The sequence below is a fragment of the Asterias amurensis genome, chromosome 18 (assembly GCF_032118995.1).
Source record: "Asterias amurensis chromosome 18, ASM3211899v1".
In the NCBI taxonomy this organism is placed as follows: domain Eukaryota; kingdom Metazoa; phylum Echinodermata; class Asteroidea; order Forcipulatida; family Asteriidae; genus Asterias; species Asterias amurensis.
Genome location: NC_092665.1, coordinates 4427284 through 4452016, shown reverse-complemented (window position 1 = coordinate 4452016; position 24733 = coordinate 4427284). Strand labels below are relative to the sequence as shown.

The following is a 24733-nucleotide window of genomic DNA, read 5'->3' as shown; positions in this document are numbered from 1 at the left end:
TATTTTTGTTGATCTAATGTTATATTTAAAGATGTAATAACTTTCATTGGTATGAATCATATTAGCTTTTACCGATATGTATTTAACACTATGCTCAGTATACCAGTTGTGATTTTCACACGTTTGGTATTTTATGCATAATGTTGGGACACACAAACTTTGACATTAATTTTTACTGAACGTGTCAAATGCCTTTAAGTGACTCTGAATTGAATTAAAATGAAAATTTTCCAATTCCGGTAAATGTTTTTTTATTTTAATTTCAATCGAAAACATTTGACACAAAAATCTGCGTGCAGTACGTTATGTATATTTTCAAAATATAATCGATTATTTCTGTATGTCAGCACAGCAATCGTAATATATATAAATCTCTTATCAGTAAACATAACAGCCTTTAAATCAAGACCCTAATTTGTATTAACAGCAACTTCTGATATCAAACCAGATTATAGTCAACAGTGTCATCGAATGATATAAATATATCAACCAAAATTTTCAAATCTCGCGTGTATTCAAACGTTTATAGCTCATTATTCTGTAAGAGTTTGTTTCATTCACATACGCAATATTTGTAGAAACCCTTGTTCATAATTGTTTGAATTATCGTGAGATCTGATTAGTTTATGCTAATAAGATCAAACTCTGCGTTTACTATTTACATACACATTTTATTAAAGCCATTATACACTTTCGGTAAACAGGCTCAATCGGTCATCGGATTCGGGAGAAAACAACGGGAAAACCCACCCTTGTTTCCGCACGTTTCGCCGTGTCATGACATGTGTTTCCGCAATTCTCGCTATCGAGAATTGATATTGTTTTAGTGTTTTCTCAAAAAGTAAAGCATTTCATGGAATAATATTTCAAGAGAAATCTTTCACCATACCTTCTGTAAACCCTGTAGGTTATTTGTAAATCTGTGAACTTTTTTTCTTCTTTTCTGTACCGAAAGTGTATAATGGCTTTAACAAAGTATAAAATGTCTGAATATTTTAAGGCATGATGAGAAATAAACAAAATGCAGACACTTTGAATACCAAACTTATTCATGAAAACGCGTGCATCAACCCAAAAAATGAATATAATATAATTTTAAAAAGGCGTGGCTGTGAACATCAACAAGTGGCTATATAACATTATTTAAATCAATTTAAAATGCTGACTTGAAAATATATAAGTTATTGTGTAACTTTGTTTGAAAATAACATGTGTTTTGGCTATCAAGTTAGTTAGTTAATAGTTAGTTAGATCGAAGCACTTTGAAACATTAAACCTTCATCATTTTGACAAATCCACAAGCCATCTCAACTCCCTGTGAGCATACAACTACAAGCTGCTTAAATACAGCCAGTGATTTAATGTGCGACAAACTATTATCTCAACCGTCAAAGGTTCCCATCATACACATTGGTTGAGAGAAGCAATGGACCCTTCCCATGAAATATGCTATTTACATTCACGCATGCGTACAGACCCTATTGGTTGGCAAACACCATAGAGTTGTGCACTAAGCAGACGCGCAATCGCGTCTGCGTCACGCACCCATTAGCCGTGTACAAAACAGCGCGATGTTCCCTCAATTTGCCAACCAAAACGTTAGTGCGCACGCGCTATGTTCAATTTACATATTTCATGGGAAGGGTCTATTATGGTCAAGTGCGTAGTCCATGCCAAGGACATTGTCGAGCCCACATTCCGATGCCATCCTAATTCAAGTCCAATATAAAAAAAACTCGTTCACGAAACGCTATGTATTTCTTTATGTGACCTGCGTACAATCTTAATAAATTCTAGATTGTTAGCTTTTATAATACACGCATCTTGTACATTGATTAAATCATTCAATCACTTAATAAACATAACATCTCGATTTGATAGATTTGTATTAATTAGGCTATCACATAAAGTACAAGTTGAGATCAAAGCACTTTGAAACATTATCCTTGCATTATTGCATACTTTGACCAATCCAAACAACTTTCCCCATTCCCTAGAAAGCATAATTGTAACCTCGAGCTGAAAATTACAACAAAGGGTTCAATGCAAGGAAATCTCGGCCGTCAAAGGTTCCCATTATAATCCTTGGTTAAGAGAAGCAATTATGGTGAAGCATCTAGCCCCAAAACAAAAGTGTCATGACCAGGAATCGAACCCTTATTCCGAAGGCACCAGAATTTAAGTTCAATTATACCAGTTGGTCACGACACGCTATGTATTTCTTGTGATCTGCGTACAATCTGATTACATTCCAAATTGTTAGCTTTTATAATACACGCAATTTGTATATTGACTAAATCATTCAATCACTTTACATAATAATGTAAAATTTCGATTGGATCGATTTGTCTTATAAGAAATATAATGATACAACCAACGCAAGGCATGGTACTGCTCGTACAAACCACTTTGACTATTATGTGAAGTAGGCTTAGTTCCGAATTGTCTTTTTCTCAACCATTAGACGATCATTTCATCCAATGGGTCTTATAATCTCAATGCATATGCATGTCATAAGGGACCATTGCCTACAAGCTTTGCTTCTTAAATGGATCCCTCCGCAGTGTCAACATTGTTATGCATCTATTTCTTCAAACCTATGTTGTGAAACGATTATTTTTCATTGTTGTAATAATTTCTTGTGACTGCTGTTTGATATTGTTTTTTTTTGTCTTTTGATACTGTGGAAATAAAATGAACCTTGAACCTTGAACCTTATCAATAAAATATGCAGAAAGCTGTTTTATTTTAACCAGTATTCGCCATCCGTCCATACAAGTACACTGTAAAGGAACATACCATGCTTTGGGAACTTTGATGTTTTTCCCTTAACGTAACCACGGGTTCGGCTTCAGCTTCGGCTCAGGTTAGCTTGGCCCCGCGGTTGTTTTGACAATTGCACATGCTTTGGGTACGTGCTCAGGGCTTCAGACGAGAGGACGGAGCCTGAAGCCGAATCCAAAGCCGAAGCCGTAAAGGGCCTAAGAGTTCTGATAGGCATTGATGAGTCATCCTAAATGTCCGTAGACAGACAATAGAACATGTTGTTTCTAACTATTGTTAGCTTTTTCACACAAGCGGAAAACTTCCGTCAGGGAGTATCGCGGGAAATTCCCGTTTCAAAATTACCCTACACTTGGACACTCGCGTACATCACTGCATCAGACGATTGAGGGCGCCGGGCTTCATCATCTTAAGCCTCGTCTGATGATAGCAAATCCAAATCAGCGTAGACAATGTGATCTGGGTTGCTCTTGGGTCGAGAGACTTGGGCATAAGTAGGATTATCGGGTACTGGGTAGGATTCGTCATGGTCATGATCAGTAGGGGGCGACTGGGGCATCGGGTCTCGATTGGTGGGTTCAGGTGGGTTGCTCTGTCGTACTGATTTGAGTTTATACGGTTCGGGTTTTATGGGTGTCTTGCAGGGCCTGACCTTTGCTACTGGTTTCATGTGTGCGTATAGCTCAGACCTACACCCAAGCCAGTTGAGTTGAATGCAGGGTTGTTGTGGGACGTGACGTCATCGGCGTTTTCTGAATACCGCCCTCTTACGTTGTTGTTCGGTTGGGCGTAAACTACTGGTTCCGATGGCGTTTAGTGGGGGATGGGGCTGGTGTGGAACCGAGTGAAGGAGCGACTGGGTGGGGATGGCTGGCATGTGATTGGTCATAAGTGTCCACCCCAAACGGATCAACGAAACTGGGAGAAGGTTCCGGGTGATCTGGTGTAAACAAAGTGCTGAGATTTAAGACCGGGTCTTTTGTAGTCAGGTGACAGAGACGTTTTCTGCAAATCAAGATGATGATTATGATGATAAGGATTGCAGCTATTCCTCCCCCGATTGCCCCAGCAATGGCTGCTGAGCTGGATGCAGGTGGTGGGGTATCCGTTGCAAGCATTGTGACTGCAGTTACAGTGGTACCTGTCGACATTGTCACACTGATTGGTCCAATGATACAGCTGCCGTAACGCTTCACATTATCTAACGTTCCTGTGGGTACAGTGCAGTTGAATGCAACATCATTTTGAGCATTACCAACAGTCAAATTCAACGTCCATTCAACGATGGTGCTACTGGTGTTCAATGATGTCCAGGGGTAGCTTCCAGAGTTATTCATTTGGCGAGTTTCCATTATAACTGCAGGGTTATCAGTCTCAGATAGACATCTCAACTGTAGCTCTGTACCGGTGTCTTCTGTGATAGGTCCAGAAGGGGAGCATATTGGATATGATGGAGCTGACAGGAATACGCTATGTGTAGATACAATGGTGCTTCCACCACTTGAGATGAGGTACCTGACATTACAAATATATTTATCATAGTCATCAATCTCCAAATCAGTAATCGTAAAGTCTTGAACAACCATCCCACTCTCTGGATAGGTTGTAGTGAACATAAACCGTCTGTTGGTCGTTAGTGTAATGTTATTCCGCCTCAGAGTGGCATTGAGACGAATCCACTCCACGATGTACTCCGGCTGGAGGTTCATAGCGGTGCACCTCATATCAATCTGCCCGCCCTCCTTACGATCAGCCTCCGGTGTTAAGATCACCGATGTCACCGACACCATTTGCCGTACCAGCGGTTTGGACGTTACAATGGGGGCTGTTTGAGCAATGACAACCATCAGGAGTCCGCCTGCATCAAGTGAACACCAAACACACACCAGCAACACATACATAGACATCCTTCCATCCATTGTTAACGCTTTGTCTTACAATAAGGCACCTAGATTCAAGCCGGTAAAAGTAATGTGCGATCAGGTTGAAGTTGCTGTCTGTACTGAAAGTTACAAAGTAGCTTAACCAAGATCTTATTATACCATTTCCTCATACCAATCGTCTGTGCAAATGCGTTCCAATTAATCAAAACTACCCCTTTTCAATCATTCTATATGCACTTTATTCAAATGAAGCTTATACAGCAATGCCCCAAGTTCATTCAAAACTACACGACAAAACATTCAACAAGCATTGTGTTGGCTTTCACCCAGCTACCTTTATTAATATGTTATAGTGAATGCTGGCTTTGTGACAATGTTGTGTGCACGTGAGGCAACTGGAAAACTTTAACATTATTATGACTTTCTAAAATCTAACTCGTCGGGTTTATTTTCAGAATGTTGCCAGTATGTAAAGTAACTTATGGTGAGCTTTTTGGACCAGCAATGGCCCTTTTCGAAACGAGTGGATTTGGCTTTGGATTCGACTAAGGCTAGAGCTTGGCCCCGCCGGTTGCTTGACAATTGCGCGTGCTTGTGGTATACGCGCTAAGGGCTTCAGACGGGAGAACGGAACCTCAAGCCGAATCCAAAGCCCAAGCCGTGGTTTCGAAACTGAGGGCCTATAATAGCGTGGTGGTCTTGCAGGTTTTTCCCGGTTGATTTCTTGCCATGAGCGGGCGCTTCAAGCCAATAATTTGTATAAAATACAAAGAGACATTACTAACTACGGATGGATAGCAGATGATTGGACACATTTTTCTGTGAGAGTTTGTTCGAATTCTCGTGAGATTTGATAAATTTGTGCTAAAATGATCCAGCTCTGGTTTTCTATTAATATAAAAATCTTTAAAAAATATCTTCTTTTTTCTTAATATAAAGCATGCAGAGAAATAAACGATATGCAGACTATTTTAAAAACCAAAATTATTCCTGGAAACGCGCGCTTTAACTCAAACATTGATTGTGATACATAATTTTAAAATGGCGTGGCTATGAACATCAACAAGTGGCTATCAAACACGAATGAAATAAATTAAAACAGTTAACTGCTAAAATTGTATAAACAGTTTTTTTCTGTGTAACTTACTTTATTAAAAAAATGCATATGTTTTCATGGCTATCACTTTAAGTACAACGTTTGATCAAGGCACTTTAAACATTACACATCCAGAAACTTTCTCAACTCCCTAGAGTTAACGTTACAGCCAACCAAATATTATGATCTCATACGTCAAAGGTTCCCATTACACACCTATGTTCAGAGAAGCAATTATGGTTAAGTATACAGCATACCTTGCCTACAAGTCAAATACCCCGATCGGTGGCTAGCCAAGACTCCACCCCAAACAATGAAATCATACCAGAAAATAATATACCCCAATTGGTTCGACCTCGAATGGAGTTACCATCTACGTCAGGAGTTCAACCACCACACGAGAAGGCGCTAGACTCAGTTAATAACGTCACGTACGCCCGTCCAATCAAAACAGCTAAATTATCAGATGTTAATGACAGCTCTGACAGCTTGAAGAACAAACATCGTGACTTCAGCCATTTTGTACGCAAAGATTAGAAGAAAAGCCTATAGAAAGAAGCAATCACGTGACACGATAGGTGATAAGCAGACTCATCTGCGTCTGCGCATTGGACACTCTCAGTTGTAGAGACGTCATCATCCAAGGATACCCCTTCAGCAGACTGCATTGACTGTTATATCGCTACCACTGGTCTGATTTTCCATCTTGGCGAGGATGAGACTATAAGTCCTGAAGACGAATCGCCGTATGCAGAGGTTTCTTATGCATAATAACATTGTATACATACATTTCCCACGTTTGCCTTTTGCGCCAAGTCCTATTTTACAGAAATACTAGTTGAATTGCACATGGAATTGTGCATCAGAAATTACCGTTAAACGATTTCATGATATGATGTTACTGTACATTAAAGTCACCTGGAAATAGAATTTCTTTTTCTTTCAAACATAAGAGTATATGCTTACGAACAATAAAACAATTTATTTAGTAATTGTTTGTCACGACTTATATGTTTATAAAAAATATAAAGTTGTTTGGGGGCTAACTCCGCCTACCCCTTTTGTGACGTCAATCGAGGCAGACTTTGCCTGCAATGCGTATAGTAAACACACGTGCAAAGTACATGTACGTCCAAGTCGTGAGTTGGTACATTTCAAAAAGTGTTTTTCTGCATTCAGCAGCAATACACCTGGTCGGCATTGCCGGGGAAACAAAAAAAGTTTGCCTCGATTGACGTCACGAACAGCGCCCTCTCGGGTCGGGGTCTACTCTTAAATTTGTAAATAACATAAGAACTGTTTTTTTAAACCTTAGTTAACTGTTTATTCACATTCCACTCATCAAAACACATATATTAGTGACAAAAGCTTTATTTTGAAAAAATACCACTTCCAGGTGACTTTAATTTGTACTTTTTTTGTTTGTTTTACGTCATATAGGAGGGGAATTCATCTCATATCACACAGTCTGAAGTCGGCCATCTTTGAAAATTCGACCTGGCTATTCAGTTTCAAACAGTTCAAAATGATGGCTGTGTTTTTATGAGTCATATATACACAGCACACTGTGTACTTCAATCACCACAAAGTCTTGTACAATGTATACGTTTTGTAATCGCAGACACGACTCTGTTTTGTGACCCCACTTGTATTTTTGAATACTCTGATATGTTCCACCCCAACATTAGAAAAGTCCTCAATTGGGACCGGTCCCAACTTGGGTGAATTTGACGACCAATCTGTTACAGTTGGGTTGGCCCAACTGAGGTTGACAGAGTCTCAGTCAACTTTATACAACGGGGCCCCTTCAGAACCATTGAGGTTTCCCCACTAATACGTACACTTAACTGCATGGTAGCTTCCACTGGCTCAATGTACAGTGAAGTATCTCTGGATACATGCAGCTACAATTGGGTCGCCCAACTGTTCCACACTCAAGTTGAGAATGGGTCCATAGTTGGGCTTACTCCAAAGCTGGGACGGAACGATATGCTTTGAACTATTTATATAGCCTTGCTCGACCACAAACAAGCTGAACCATACGTAAACACATGAATCAGAAAAGCAATCAGCCGTGTTAACGTTTTGAATATCAAAGCATTTTATTATTGCTGCTAGCTAGTTCTTTATGTGATGAGTATACAATCTCGCAAAAGGTACATTGTGGCATTTCCTTTTCCTAACACTTCGTAAATGTTGTTTTATTTTAATTTCAACCGAAGACATTATTTTGACACAAAAATCTGCGTGCAGTACATTATATATATATATATTTCAAAATATAATCGATTATTTCTGTATTTCAGCATTGCGATCATTATTTATAAATTTCTTTCAGCAAACATAATAGCCTTTATATCAAACCCTAATTTGTATATTACAACTTCTGACATTAAACCAGATTATAGTAAACAGTGTCATCGAATGATATAGTTATATCAACCAAAATTTTCAAATCTCGCGTGTATTCAAACGTTTATAGCTCATTATTTTGTAAGAGTTTGTTTCATTCACATACGCAATATTCGTAGAAACCCTTGTTCATAACTGTTTGAATTATCGTGAGATCTGAATAGTTTGTGCTAATATGATCAAACTCTGCGTTTACTATTTACATACAAATTGTATTAAAGCCATTATACACTTTCGGTAAACAGTATATTGTCCAAGTCCCACACTTCGTGTATCATAACTTATATATAAAATAACAAACCTGTGAAAATTTAGGCTCAATCGGTCATCGGAGTCGGGAGAAAACAACGGGAAAACCCACCCTTGTTTCCGCACGTTTCGCCGTGTCATGACATGTGTTTAAAATAAATCCGCAATTCTCGCTATCGAGAATTGATATTGTTTTAGTGTTTTCTCAAAAAGTAAAGCATTTCATGGAATAATATTTCAAGAGAAGTCTTTCACCATTACCTTCTGTAAACCCTGTAAGTTATTTGTAAATCTGTGAACTTTTTTTCTTCTTTTCTGTACAGAAAGTGTATAGTGGCTTTAACAAAGTACAAAATGTCTGAATATTTTAAGGCATGATGAGAAATAAACAAAATGCAGACACTTTGAATACCAAACTTATTCATGAAAACGCGTGCATCAACCCCCAAAATGAATATAATATAATTTTAAAATGGCGTGGCTGTGAACATCAACAAGTGGCTATATAACATTATTTAAATCAATTTAAAAAGCTGACTTAAAAATATATATATAAGTTATTGTGTAACTTTGTTTGAAAATAACATGTGTTTTGGCTATCAAGTTAGTTAGTTAATAGTTAGTTAGATCGAAGCACTTTGAAACATTAAACCTTCATCATTTTGACAAATCCACAAGCCATCTCAACTCCCTGTGAGCATACAACTCCAAGCTGCTTAAAGGAACACGTTGCCTTGGATCGGACGAGTTGGTCTATAAAAAGCGTTTTGTAACCATTTGTTATAAAATGCATATGGTTGGAAAGATGTTGTAAAAGTAGAATACAATGATCAACACATATTTGCCTCGAAATTTCGTGGTTTTCCTTTTTCTTTGCGAACTAACACGGTCGGCCATTTATGGGAGTCAAAAATTTGACTCCCATAAATGGCCGACCGTGTTTGTCTAAGAGGTAAGAGGAAAACCACGCAAATTAGAGTGATACTTGTGTGGATCATAATATTCTACTTATCTTTCTAATCATATGCATTTTATAACAAACGGTTACAAACGCTTTTCAAAGACCAACTCGACCGATCCAAGGCAACGTGTTCCTTTAATACAGCCAATGATTTAATTTGCGACAAACTATTATCTCAACCGTCAAAGGTTATCATTATACACATTGGTTAAGGGAAGCAATTATGGTTAAGTGCCTAGTCCATGCCAAGGACAATATTGTCATGACCAGGAGTCGAGCCCACATTCCGATGCCATCTTAATTCAAGTCCAAAAAAAAAAAACTCGTTCACGAAACGCTATGTATTTCTTTATGTGTTCTGCGTACAATCTTAATAAATTCTAGATTGTTAGCTTTTATATAATACACGCATCTTGTATATTGATTAAATCATTCAATCACTTTATAAACATAACATCTCGATTTGATAGATTTGTATTAATTAGGCTATCACTTAAAGTACAAGTTGAGATCAAAGCACTTTGAAACATTATCCTTGCATTATTGCATACTTTGACCTATCAAAACAACTTTCCCCATTCCCTAAAGAGTATATAATATTGTAACCTCGAGCTGAAAATTACAGCCAAGGGTTCAATGCAACGAAACCTCGGCCGTCAAAGGTCCCCATTATACACCGTGGTTAAGGGTAGGAATTCTGGTTAAGATCTAGCCGAAGCACAAAAGTGTCATGACCAGGAATCGAACCCACACTCCGATGACATCAGAATCTGCGTACAATCTGTTTACATAATTCAAAATTGTTAGCTTTTATAATGCACGCATATTGTATATTGATTAAATCATTCAATCACTTACTAAACATAAAATCACGATTTTATAGACTTGGTTTTTAGGAAACATAATGATACAACACAACGCAAGGCATAATACTGCTCGTACGAAAAAACATCGACTATTAGGTAAAGTGGCAGGCTTAGTTCCGTATAGCTTTTTTCTCAACCAATGACGTGTCATTTCATTTCATTCAGTGGGTCTCTATTGCAATATTAATAAAATATGCATAAAGTTCTATAAATATTTTAAGCATTGTGTTCGTCATGTCCATATCCGTACAACTACATTTTAAAGGTGCGTACCACACTTTGGAAAACCTGGATTTAAGAGTTCGGAAGCCGGTTTCGCGAAACGCTAGGGAATATTTATCCCATCTCGAGTTAGAACGAGTCTCGTCCTAACTTAGGATGAGTTCAATGCGTCCGAACGTCTATGGCTACGGAACTTAACTCGGCCTCAGTTCTAAGACCAATCCTAAGAGTTTGGTGAAATCGACGGCTGGACCATTGATAGATGAGTCATCCTGGGCATTCGTAGACAGACAAAAGAACAAGTTGTTTCTAACTATTGTTAGCTTTTCGCACAAGCGGAAAACTCCCGCCCGGGAATATCGCGGGAAATTCCCGTTTCTTTGGCCTACATTTTGACACTTGCGTACATCACTGCATCAGATGATTGAGGGCGCCGGGCTTCATCGTCTTGAGCCTCGTCCGATGATAGCAAATCCAAATCAGCGTAGACAATGTGATCTGGGTTGCTCTTGGGCCGAGAGACTTGGGCATAAGTAGGATTATCGGGTACTGGGTGGGATTCGTCATGGTCATTAGGGGGTGACTGGGGCATCGGGTCTCGATTGGTAGGTTCAGGTGGGTTGCTCTGTCGCTCTGATTTGGGTTTATACGGTTCGGGTTTTCTGGGTGTCTTGGATGGCCTGACCTTTGCTACTGGTTTCATAGGTGCGTATAGCTCAGTAACTCCATCTAAGCCAGTTGAGTTGAATGCAGGGTTGTTGTGGGACGTGACGTCATCGGGATTTTCTGAATACCGCCCTCTTGCGTTGCTGTTTGGTTGGGCGTAAACTGCTGGGTCCGATGATGGGGGTTTAGTGGGGGATGGGGCTGGCTTGGATGCGGGTGGAGGAGCGACTGGGTGGCTGGAATGTGATTGGTCATAAGTGTCCACCCCATACGGATCAACGAAACTGGGAGAATGTTCCGGGTGATCTGGTGTAAACTTAGTGCTGAGATTTAAGACCGGGTCTTTTGTAGTCTGGTGACAGAGACGTTTTCTGCAAATCAAGATGATGATTATGATGATAAGGATTGCAGCTATTCCTCCTCCGATTGCCCCAGCAATGGCTGCTGAGCTGGATGCAGGTGGTGGGGTATCCGTTGCAAGCATTGTGACTGCAGTTATAGTAGTACTTGTCGACATCGTCACACTGATTGGTCCAATGATACAGCTGCCGTAACGCTTCACATTATCTGAAGTTCCTTGGGGTACAGTGCAGTTGAATGCAACATCATTTTGAGCATTACCAACAGTCAAATTCAATGTCCATTCGGCGATGATGTCATTGGTGTTCAATGATGTCCAGGTGTAGCTTCCAGAGTTATTCATTTGGTGAGTTTCCATTATAGCTGCAGGGTTGTCAGCATAATATAGACATCTCAATTGTAACTCTCTACCGGTGTATACTGTGATAGGTCCAGAAGGGGAACATATTGGGTACGATGGAGCTGACAGGATTACGCTGGATGTAGCTACAATTGTGCTTCCTCCTCCTGTGATAGGGTGGTTGACGTTACAAATATATTCATCATAGTCTTCAATCTGCAGATCAGTAATCGTTAAGTATTGAACAACCATCCCACTCCCTGGATAGGTTGTAGCGTACATAAACCGGCTGTTGGAGGTTATTGTAGTGTCATTCCACCTCAGAGTGACATCGGGGTTTACATTCATTCTGTTTTTAGTCATCCACTCCACTATGGAATCCGGCTGGAGGTTCGTAGCGGTACACCTCATATCAACCTGCCCATCCTCTTCACGATCAGCCTCTGGTGTTAAGATCACCGCAATCACTGTTGGGTCAGCAGTGGCAACCATCGGGAGTCCGCCTGCATCAAGTGAACACCAAACACACACCAACAAAACATACATCGAGATCCGTCCATCCATTGTTACTGCTTTGTCTTACACGAGGGCACCTATTCAAGCCAGAAAAAAGTAATGTGTTAACAAGTTGAAGTTGCTGTCTTTACTGAAAGTTACAAAGTCTGACAGGACAACATTCCCGTATTCAGCTGTACGCCTACTGCAGTAGCCTATACCAAGTTCCTATTATACCATTTCCTCGTACCAATCGTCTGTGCAATTGCGCTCGAATAATCAAAACTACCCCTTTTCAATCATTCTATGCACTGTTATTCAAATGAGTCTTATACAGTAATGCCCCAAGTTCAATCAGAACTACACGACAAAACATTCAACAAGCCTTGTGTTGGCTCGCGCACCACTACCTTTATTATTTGGATGAATGCTGGCTTTGTGACGCTGTTGTGTGCACGTGATGGAAATGAAATACTTTAACATCATAATGACTTTGTAAAATCTAACCCGTCGGGTTTATTTTCAGAATGTTGTCTGTGTATGTAAACTTGTTTATGGTATAGGCTCTTTGGACCAGCTATAATAGCGTGGTGGTCTTCCATGTTTTTTTTTTCTGTTTTTTTTTTCATTTTATCTCTTGACTTGAGAGGGCGCTACAAGCCAATAATTTGCATAAAATACAAATAGACATCATTAACTACGGATGGATAGCAGTTGATTGGACCAATAATCTTCAGTTTCATATTTTTATGACGGACAGCACTTATAATAACCATCGTGTATTACATCATGGTGCATTACTGTGTTCAACATTAAAGACACTGGACACTATTGGAAACTGTCAAAGACTAGTCTTCTCGCTTTATCTCAATATTTGCATAAAACAACAAACCTGTGAAAACTGAGCTCAAATGGTCGTCGAGATACTAATGAAGGAACAAACACCCTTGTCACGCGAAGTTGTGTGCGTTTAGATGCTTGATTTGGATCGACCTCAAAATCTAATACTGAGGTCTCGAAATCAAATTCGTGGAAAATTACTTCTTTCTCAAAAACTACGTCACTTCAGAGGGAGCCGTCTCTCACAATGTTTTATAGTATCAACACAGCTTCCCATTACTCGTTACCAAGTAAGGTTTTACGTCATTACTCGTTACCAAGTAAGGTTTTACGTCATTACTCGTTACCAAGTAAGGTTTTACGTCATTAATTATTTTGAGTAATTACCGGTAGTGTCCACTGCTTTTAAAGGCAATAGAACTTTACAAAACCACTAACATGATCAGTTTGGCTACAACACTCCTGTCGTGTCCTGTCTGCGAAACATTCCACGACTTCGGGTTCTCATGACGCAATTGGGCCAAACTACTTCTGCGTCTCATGTCGTGTATAAAGCCAAAGCCGTATCCGTATTAGTGGCTATAGCTACGGCTTTGCTAGGGTTGATTTGAATGGGTAATTCAGAGTGGCTCGTTGGTTTCTTTCCTGTCTTTCACCTCTTTGGACCAAGGATCAGATCCAGTGCTAGAGCTATGTGCGGATTCGGTTTTCGGTCCCTATTATGCGTGGGTTTTCTCTTTGGGGGTTTCCCCTTCCCATAAAAACCATTAGCCTTTTTGAGGTGGCGGATACTGTAGGAGTGCACTGTTTGGTTTGGGTGTGTACAATAAAATTGCGGTGTCATAATGAGTGTGTGTCCACCATCTACATGTATATCTATAAGGGTTCTCTTCAAAGCCTGTTTTCAGCATCTATAGAAGAGGAAAATGGAAAGAAACTATTTCTTCATCATCTTCTCTACACAGATCTCCAAACCTATAGACTGATGGTAACACTTGAGGGACCCTTGTTAGTTCCATTACCAGAAAAGTATCACAATTAAACAAAATATTAATGTCTAAAGACAAGAAGGAGGAAGTAGTGACGCTGTTGCTATTAAAGGATTTGGGTACTTTTTCAAAATGTCCATAGATTTACATTAAACTTACAGGGTTTGAAGATAATGATAGTGAAAAGCTTCCCTTCAAATATTACTTACTGAGGTGCTGTAGTTTTTGAGGTAAGAGTAAAAAGGTGTCATGAACATACGTTTGTAAACATGGTAAAATGATTAAAATAATTTTCGTCTCATGAGACGAAAATTGTTTTCATGAAATTGTTTTTACATATTTCCCAAAAACTACAGCACCTCAGCATGTAATATTTTCAGGGAAGCTTTCTACATTCATTGTCTTCAAACTGTGTAAGTTTAGTGTAAAACTGTGGACATTGTGTTTTGTTGTCCTAATACATAGACCCTTTAAAACCAAAACCTATTGTATACTGAGTAATGAATTGTGACGTCAGTGGCCACATTGGCAAGACTGCGAGAAACAGTCTCACTCAACCGAAGACGGAAACACTTACCGCTATAAGGAAGGGGATCGCCTGGTGTTCCTTGCAGTGGCTGCTGAGTGCGCCGTAGCGCCACGTAAACCCTTCAGAAGGTGATACATTTTGGTCTCAGAATATCTATGGAGGATGAAAATCATAACTTCAATAATCCATCTTTCTGTAAAAATGTAATGTATTTACCAAGCACCTTTAATACATTTTTATTGGATACGTGCCTAGTAAGACTTCGGTATGTATTATTATCAATGTAATTATATACGATTTGAGGCATTGCATGGTGAGGTATCAATGTATATTTGGTTTGCGGTAACACCATGTGTGTATCTACTTGCCAGGTAGAGTTGTTCTTAGAGAACTGTCTTGCTTTATTCTCTAAGAACAACTTATTCTCAAGACAGTTCTCTAAGAACAACTCTACCTGGCAAATAGTTTTACACACATGGTGTTTACCGCAAACCAAATATACATCATTATTATTACTATATGTATTTGTATTGTTTTTTATTTTGAAACTGGAACAAACCCTGGGAAGGGTAAAATCAGTATAATAATAAATAACAAGTCGAGAAATTGTACGGAAAGCTAGGACAATTGTATCTGACCGTCATCCCCGAACAAAGACAGTGACAAAATAGGGAGACCGCCAACATAGGGCTAGATAACGCATCAGTTGCTAGAGCGCCGTCACATTCATCCGTATAAGTCGTTGGTTCGAATCCCACTCTAGTAAATTCTTTGTTCAACCCCAGAAAGCTAGGAATCTTTACTAAACAAAATCATTGGTTTAGCCCATGGTTTAGCTTAATCACACAGTTTCATTTCCTCTTAAAACGGCAAATAAAAGACATATTTGGAAAACGCAGTTAATTATAGGCTTCATCGTTATAATGGGGGAAAAAAGCTCTACCAGACGAGCTCACAATGTTGAGAAATTCAGAAGGGGGTCAATAGAATCTTGTTGGAAGAAGAAAATGTTACATGAGCCCCCCCCCCCCCCCTCCCCCCTGGGTATAGGGGATCTAGTATTGACTGGTATTGATCAGTCAGAACTCTATGGGGAGAACATGGTAGATGTAGACTCTATTACAAACACCATAAAAGGCCTAACAGCCTTGGTCAGCTATGGTCAGCTGTATGTACTTACTCTATGGCGTAACCTGGTTTCCGTTCAACTGTGACGTATTCATACAAGGTGACCGTCGAAGCAGAAACTTGCTTGAATAACTATTAAAGCAAACAGTGGTGTTGATCTTATTGTTGAAACCCATTGGTGTGTGGTGTACTGGTGATCGGCTAGGACGTATATTACCACTATCACTAATCAGCAAACACGCGGAATGTACACCGGTTGTATTTGGCATTAGTTCTATCTGCCAAGTTGTCAAATCAACAAACTTTCTCCAGAAGACGATCACAGCATACAGTTCGAAAAGTCGAGTTGAAACCAACGGTTCTTTACAGAACCACCCATCTCATTAGAGATAGTCATTACATGGTGTTACCGCAAACCTTTCCATATCAACTTGTGGGTGTCTTCAAAGTTTAACTGACGAAAGACATAAGATGGATCGAATGATGTTGATTTTGCTGTTGTGTTCACTTGATGCAGGCGGACTCCTGATGGTTGTCACTGCACAACTTCAACGAACAGTGGCTGCGGTGATCTTAACATCAGAGGCTAATCGTAAGGAGGGTGGGCAGGTTGACATGACGTGTACCGCTACGAACCTCGGGGCAGGTGACATCGTAGCTTGGAGGACCGAGGACCCTGAGAAAGTCTTAATATGGGGTCCGAATCGAATTACCACACAGTCAAGGTTTGTGTTTAATACATGGTATACCAGCATTTCAACCGTTCAGAATTTTACAATAATGAATGTACAGAGGTCTGATACTGATGAATATGTGTGTACTGTCTACCAACCAATTTCGACTGGAGGCAGCAACGCCGTGGCTTCATCAAGGGTAACACTTTCAGTGTTATATTTCCCAACTTCGTCTTTCCCTGTGTGTTCTCCTGCAGGACCTGTGACAGTTGATGAAGGAACGAATTTATACCTGAAATGCTCAAGTGAGATTGGTAATCCATTAGTAGCAGTAGCGGTAACCCAAGTCCCAGCTCAGTCAAATAGCTATACATGGGCATCATCAACCGTTGGATCGAGCACGATTGAGTCATCATTGACGTTATTGGTAAATGCCCCATTAGATAACATCACATTTGATTGTACCGTTACATCTCTGTTCTATTTCCCTTCAATGAAAGCTTCTTGTACAATCGGGCCCATTAACGTCGCTAAAACTGCAACAACTATAGGAAGTGTAGAGACTACAAGCATGATAACATCCACAACGTCTATTGCGACTCTGCCAATCACATCAAGCAGTAACTTAGCGGTGATCATAGGGGCAGCCGTTGGGGGCGTAGCTGCTATTCTACTCATCACGATCCTAATAATCATTTGCCTAAGACGAGGCCTCTTTAAGTGTGCTCTGTTTCCGAAGGAATCCAAGCTAGACGCGGGTCAGTCCAGCGCCGAGGAATCGACCGAGATCCCCCGTCAAAGCTTCAACGAATACGCCGGACTCGAGTCGATCCAGACTACATCTCAGACCACTCGCGATGCGAATTCTACATCACCACGACATACTGTATCGCCAAGACATTCAGAATCCAGCATACAAACAGGTCCAATATACGCTCAGCCTAATAAAGTCAAATCGAACATGGATAATTCACCGGCTGTGATGAGGCAACCCATCTCGACAGAGCAGACTTATGATAACCCTGTGTTTGATCAAGACATCGTGACGTCACCAGCCAAAGACCACTTCTATGCATCTTCTGATAAACCAATAGCAACGGTTAAACCAATGGCGGCTAAACCACCTAAAAAACCTCAGCCGTATAAGCCCAAATCGAGCCATAAGATTCCTGACAATAATCTGAACCACCAAGAGAACCTTATGCCTTTCCAATCCCCCACCGTTCCCCAAGACGAAACCATCTTGCCCGATGACCCAACTTATGCTGAAGTCGCTAGTGTACCCAAGAGGCAGCCTAGTAGTCATGACAACCAAGATGGTATTGTTTACGCTGATTTGGATTTGCAATCAGACAGCACACGTCCAGATATCTCAAAGTCGTCACCAGCCGATGATGGTCAAGTAGTGTACGCAACTGTTACGACAACGTAAACATCAACACGGTTATAAAGTGTGCATTCGATTAGCTTCCCTGGGTCGACGACCCGGCCCCTGCTCACTCCGCTGAGCCCCTGACAAGATCTAATCGAACGATCACACGCCCTCTCGTGGTGAAGTCATGCACCTCGGGCCAGCCCCAGGTTACATGTTCCACAAGCATGGCACTTAGGGCTGACCCGGGTGTGCCCCTGGAATGCCGGCAAAGCTATTCGAACGTACCGGGGACAGACTGGGGTCGAGCCAGGGAAGCTAATCGAACGTACCCATTGCACTTGAATGTAGACTTGAGTATGCATTGTGTGACCAAACGCCATTTTGACATTATGGTGGACACAATGCTATAATAACAGGTTTGGTGAATTTGTCAGTATACACTCAAACAAACAGTGCACACGTATACTGTCCACCATATCTCAAAAAGGCTAATACTGTACTAGACCTTTGCTTATGACGTCAAAATCTTAAACAGCGCCCTCACTGTTCAAATGAACACATCACAATGGCCAGTAATATAATACGCGTGGCGCGTCACACGTGCGAGTTTTCATTATTTGCACTCTGAGATATTATAAGCCAGAGGTATTTTACAAAGTTTAATTTAAAACCAAAAACAGCTCACGCGTCTTATATCTAAATGTAGCATACTATAACAGGCTTTAAAGCTATTTAATTTCAGTTGTCAAGTTATGTTCATTTTAGAACGTGCATGTACACCGTATAACTAATGTGTAAATGTTATAAATTTCAATCCATATTGACGGTTATAATAGATAATTTAGAAACTTGAGTCGTTCCTTAGGGCCCTGTCACATGAGGCAACTTTTACAGGCAACTTGGAGGCAACCAACTGCAGTGCTTGCTACTAGACTACTTTGGTAGCACATGAGTCAATTTTTTAACATTATCATACGATCCACAAAAGAAACATGTTAACATTCAAATAGGAATGCCTATTCATCTTGGAGATTGCCCGGAACTGGTTGCCCCTAAATTGCCTCGTGTGACATGGCCCTTAGACTCGTTACTAGTTCTTCTTAAATGCCTCATAGCGCGGTGTGCTTATCAGCATTCAACCTAGTTATAGTCAATGAAACAAGGACTGTCCTTTCTGTAGCGTCAAAAAAGATGAGACGCATAACACAAGTCTAAAATGATAACAAGGACTACCTGTTGCGTCAAAAAATGATGAGACGCCTAACACAAGTCTACATGCCTATTGCATTAGTGTGTGCTCTATCGCCTGGGCGGAAGCACTCATCCGTATAAAGCTTTTCATTGTAGTGAAATTCATACTTATTTACAAACTTTCAGTACAAGCTTGCATTAACATCAGTACACTGGACACACCTAAAGACAGTGGACACTATTGGTAATTGTCAAAGACCAGTCTTCTCACTTGGTGTATCTCAACATAATTTATGCATAAAATAACCAACCTGTGAAAATTTGAGCTCAATTGGTCGTCGAAGTTGCGTGCTATGAAAGAAAACACACCCTTGTCACACGAAGTTGTGTGCTTTCAATTCAGATGCTTGGTTTCGAGACCTCAAATTCTAAATCTGAGGTCTCGTAATCAAATTCGTGGAAAATTACTTCTTTCTCAAAAACTACGTCACTTCAGAGGGAGCCGTTTCTCCCAATGTTTTATATATTTTTTATTAACCTCTCCCCATTACACGTTACCAAGTACGGTTTTATGCTAATAATTATTTTGAGTAATTACCAATAGTGTCAATGCCCTCAAAGCCTCTCGAAACTACGGTTTTGGCTTTGGGCTCTGTTTAAGGCTCTGACTGTGCAGGGCTCTTAAAACAGCCGGGCGATAACCACTAAATCTCTATTCTAAGCCCAAGCCGTAGTTTCGAAAAGAGCCATGTATGACGTCACAACGTTGCAATGGGAGACTTTTTGAGTACTCTGCCACTAGAGGGCAGCAGACCTACCAGGTAAGGGTGCACAACTCCTATAGCAAACAATGGTAAATGCTAACAATTCAAAAATACTCAAAAAGTTTTTAGAAGTCTCTCAGCCTCTTGAAAATTAAATCAGATACATTGTCATACAACTTAACTTCAGATTTCTTCTCAATTTTTGGTAGGTCAGCATTTTGGAATTTTTGCTAATTATCCTAGAAGAAACACTCCAAAAAACTCATGCACACCGCTTGTTATCATTGGGGAACTTGTGTCCAGTACGTCCTGTTCCAGAACAGTTTGGTTTATGCTGGCAATGTGTTATGAAAAACAAAATACAGTTTGGCTAAATCTAAAATACAAAATCAAAAACACGCAAAACACAAGGTATTTGCTGTCAGTGACCGTCATTCATGCTTCTCCCATTCCTAAGTTGTTGACATTGCCTGGCGAAGAGCGCCCTCTCTTGGTGATTGGCAGATAGTCTAAAGTTTCCCATTGTTTCTTATAGAAAATACCGCCCACATCAGAGGATCGTTCTATTTAGTTGTACGCATCATAATAACAATTAGTACATGGTTATTTTTGTCATTTTTATAAATTGGTTACAATGACTTGGCTGACTGCATAAAATCCGTTGACGGATTAGGAATTCACAAATGCACCATGAACTATAATTGCATGAACATGGTACTTGATTGAAGGCCTATGGCTTGTGTTCTAGAACTGTACATGTATATCGTGTACATTATTGTACGTCTTTACGCTAGTAAAAGCATTTTCCGAAGTTGTGTCTTTTTCATATCGCACAGCGCCCTCTCGTGATTAAATTTTGATCACTGTTAAGCTGATGAGAGCAGTGCGCTTTCTTATTTTTCATGTTTTCTTATGCTATTACTTTTGTATTTATTAATGCTTGTATGTTTTTTGTATGTAACCATGTTTATAAGTGATAGCCACTTTCGATAGAGTCTGCGAAATGATGCCCACGATAATGTGTTATTTCCAAAACCCGTCCTGAGTGGTATAAACAAACGTTTTTTTTTTGTTAAAAATTGCTTACTGATTATTACCTTAACCATTAAAACAGTAAAATTATGTTAGTAATGTGGGTGGAGCCCTGGGGGAGTTCTGATACAATACCTTGGATTTACGTGTACATTATACGATATTTAACTATGAATTGTAAAAAAGAAATAGTATTTTTGGTCTATAGATTTGCAGAAAATAAAACATGGTTTGACTTTTCCCTTGTCTAATATAATTGTGTTACATGTCTTAGGCTACAAGGCACAGTCTTATTGCTTAAAGACAGTGGACACTATTGTTAATAGTCAAAGACTAGCCTTCACAGTTGGTGTATCTCAACATATGCATAAAATAACTAACCTGTGAACATTTGAGCTCAATCGGTCATCGAACTTGCGAGATAATAATGAAATAAAAAAACACCATTCTCACACGAAGTTGTGTGCGTTGAGATGGTTGATTTCGAGACCAAAAGTTCTAAATCTGAGGTCTCGAAATCAAATTCGTAAAAACTTACTTCTTTCTCGAAAACTATGGCACTTTAGAGGGAGTCGTTTCTCACATTATTTTATACATGTACCATCAACCTCTCCCCATTACTCGTCACCAAAAAAGGTTTTATGCTAATAATTATTTTTTAGTAATTACCAATAGAGTCCACTGCCTTTAATAACATCAAATAAGATGATGGGGTTCATTGGTACATGTTGCATAATTATTAGCACCTGAAGTTAACTCAAGTTAGGAACCTTACTGTTAGACAGGTTTTATGGCCTGAATGAAATTATGTTTGCGTTGTCGCACTATTGCTGGAGAGCTAAGATTTACAACACATAAAAATTGGTAATTGTCAAAGACCAGTCTATATCACACATCCAGTATGGTTACATTGTAACTGCGTAAAGGTACACGTAAAGACAGACGTAAAAACGTAAAGACAGACGTAAAAACGTAAAGGCAGACGTAAAATCAGCCGTAAAGATTGACACTGATGACGTCAATGATATGCGCTCCAATAACAAGCATTGGGTGCGTTCGTTTAGCTTTCCTGGGTCTACCCCGCGGTGCTCACTCGGGTGAGCCCCTGACAAGAGCTAAACGAACGACCACTCACCGCTCTCGTAATGACGTCGTTTACCTGTGGCCAGCCCCCAAGTGACCCACTCCCATCCCCAAGCAGGGGGGCTGACCTGGGTGAGCCCCTGGACTGACGTCAAAAGCTATCCAACCCGGGGATGACCCAGGGAAGCTAGACGAACGCACGCATAGTCCCATCACACATTAACCAGAGTTGGCCAGTGTGAACCCTTTGAGTTTTATGAACTATACACATCAAAGAGAAACAAAATGAAGTATTTTATGAGGCTATAGGTGGAGTAGATTGACTTTGGTTCACATAACTTCAAAGCTAGAAAATCTCAACAAGTATCAAACACTTACTCAATAGATATTGAACCATTGCACTAATAAAATTGTTATTGCAAATTGTTGTTAATTTATAGTCTATGTTACGATCCAAAAAACTCCAAACTATCCGTGAATATAAATCACTCAAAAAGCCTGAATTTCCTCAGATGCAACAAAGAAATCAAACAAGGTGACACTGATGTATAAGAACACAGAAACAAAGCGATTTAATGATAAAACTATCAACCACTTCAGTTACCGAATCGGTTTAACAAATATACAATGATTGATTAATCAAATGTACATTAACAAATGGTTCTTATACAAAATAAGTATCTTACGGGCTAATACGTCGACAGCAACAGAAGATACGGTGAGGAACACAAACACTGGCTTTAAACGATCAGCTCCAGGGGCGATAAATAAGTTCTTTGCCGATGTGACTATGAGCTATCACGGGGTAAACTCACTCCGATAAAATGTCCAGAAGAAGACGAAACAACAACGGGTACACAATCTGACACCCGCCACAAAATATGGGGAAAAGGCCCCAAAATACCGAACTGTAGACTAAGTTCGAAAATGTCCTTTCCGGAATCTAAATACGCTCTTTAACTGCACTCGGTCAAACGCGAACTCTATCACAAGCTCCTTCAACGAGTTGTATCACAATCACAGAAGTCGTAGCTTCCACCAGTCTTGCGTAATGTGTCCTCTCGAAAATTTCTCACAGCCCGTATTTAAAGGATTTGTGTGTGGTTTTCTAGAAAGTACTACACTAGATTATTCTAGATCCTTCATAACAGATAAGCGCCGCCCACAGTAGGTCAACGGACTTACACAAATACAATGATTGACAGCGTGTGCACATGCATTACGCAGGGTCTCATAACATCTATTACATGTAATTTGTTATAAAATGTTGACTTTATTGATCTCAGCTTTGTTCTTCTCTAATTGAATCAAAACATAATCTGAAATTATCGAAGCTGTGCTTCTTAGTCAGTCAGTTACGTAAAGTAGTGGCTTGTAGTGCTTGAAGTATATGCGGAAACACACGTCAAGCTAACTTTCAAGAAGTCAAGAATACAGTCGAGAATACAGTACATGCGGTAAACATCGTGCAGTACATTAACGCCCACAAAGTATTCAGCTCACAGAGCTCACAACTTTTAAGCTGATACCAGCCTGGGGTTTATTATGCAAATTATATGTAAATCGTCACTACTACGTGTGGCAGTACGATCCGGGTTCAGTTACCTGCGACATGGCCCCGATTGAAAAATACAACTCTCAAGTTCATATCATTGACGAAGTTTACTGGTGTGTGATGCTTAGTACACGGAAGTACATATATCCAAACGTGGTATTTAAGTACACGCACATTCAATATTACTCAATACGTTCCTACAAGCTGAGTGTCAGCTCATGCTATTTCATCCAACTTCTTATCAAACAACTTCAAGGAATCAGATTCAATACAATGGATGGAAGGATGTCTATAGTGTTGCTGGTGTGTGTTTGGTGTTCACTTGATGCAGGCGGACTCCTGATGATTGCCACTGCTCAACCAACAGTGTCTGCTGAGATCTTAACACCAGAGGCTGATCGTAAGGCAGGTGGACAAGTTGATATGAGGTGCACCGCTATGAACCTCCAGTCGGATCACATTGTCTCATGGAGCGCAACAAACCCAGACCGTGTCTTGAGATTGGGGGATGTAAATGTAACCGCGGAGTCACGATTCATGTTTAGTACACAGAAAGATATGACAACTGGGAGGACTTTTCGTCAAGACTTTACCATCATCAATGCGCAGAGGGAAGATTCAAATATGTATGTTTGCAAAGTCAATGACCCCACAACAGATGGAGCGTACAACGTTATAGTCTCATCCAATGTAACACTTTTAGTGTTATACTTCCCTAATGCATCCTTCCCTATATGCTTTCCAGCTGGACCCGTTACAGTAGACGAAGGGACATATTTGAAAATGAGATGTACATCTGAGAGCGATCATAGAGCAGTCACAGCAGTAGTCAGTCACTCGTTTTATACTGCTAGATACACTCCATGGACATCACAAGTTGTTGATGACACAGATACACTCATCAGGACATCTAGTTTGACAGCTGATGTAGCTGATAATTGTATTGTATTCACTTGCACCATTACATCAGTCAATTTCCCCAATATGGAACGATCTTGTACAATTGGACCAATCACAATAACTCCCTCCGCATCAGACTCCACTCCCACTAGAACACTATGTATGAATGTGTCTTCAATGCCACCCACCGAGATGGGCTACCCAACACCAATCACTCCGTTCAACGATACCTCTAGTTTTGCTTCATCTTCATTCAGCCCTGCAGTCATTGCTGGTTTAGTCTCCGCTGCAGTCGTATCTCTTCTTCTCACCATTATCCTGATCATCACTTGCCGTAAA

The 24733-nt window shown here is 40.0% G+C and overlaps 2 protein-coding genes across 2 annotated transcripts; one reads left to right on the top strand and one right to left on the bottom strand.

Moving 5' to 3' along the window:
- Window positions 1-9465: 9465 nt before the first annotated feature.
- On the bottom strand, window positions 9466-14845 carry LOC139950862 (uncharacterized). The gene is made up of 2 exons (XM_071949696.1): window positions 14741-14845; window positions 9466-12432 (listed from the first exon to the last, which is right to left on the bottom strand). The coding sequence occupies exon 2, from the start codon at window positions 12401-12403 to the stop codon at window positions 10859-10861; it is 1545 nt and encodes a 514-aa protein (XP_071805797.1). The 5' UTR covers window positions 12404-12432; window positions 14741-14845; the 3' UTR covers window positions 9466-10858.
- On the top strand, window positions 14757-22321 carry LOC139950861 (uncharacterized). Its single transcript, XM_071949695.1, has 2 exons — window positions 14757-14820; window positions 16338-22321. The coding sequence occupies exon 2, from the start codon at window positions 16349-16351 to the stop codon at window positions 17924-17926; it is 1578 nt and encodes a 525-aa protein (XP_071805796.1). The 5' UTR covers window positions 14757-14820; window positions 16338-16348; the 3' UTR covers window positions 17927-22321.
- The last annotated feature ends 2412 nt before the right edge of the window (window positions 22322-24733 follow it).

Coding starts and splice junctions, on each gene's coding strand:
- LOC139950862 (XM_071949696.1), bottom strand. CDS start 12,403: ATGGATGGACGGATCTCGATGTATGTTTTGTTGGTGTGTGTTTGGTGT.
- LOC139950861 (XM_071949695.1), top strand. CDS start 16,349: ATGGTTGTCACTGCACAACTTCAACGAACAGTGGCTGCGGTGATCTTA.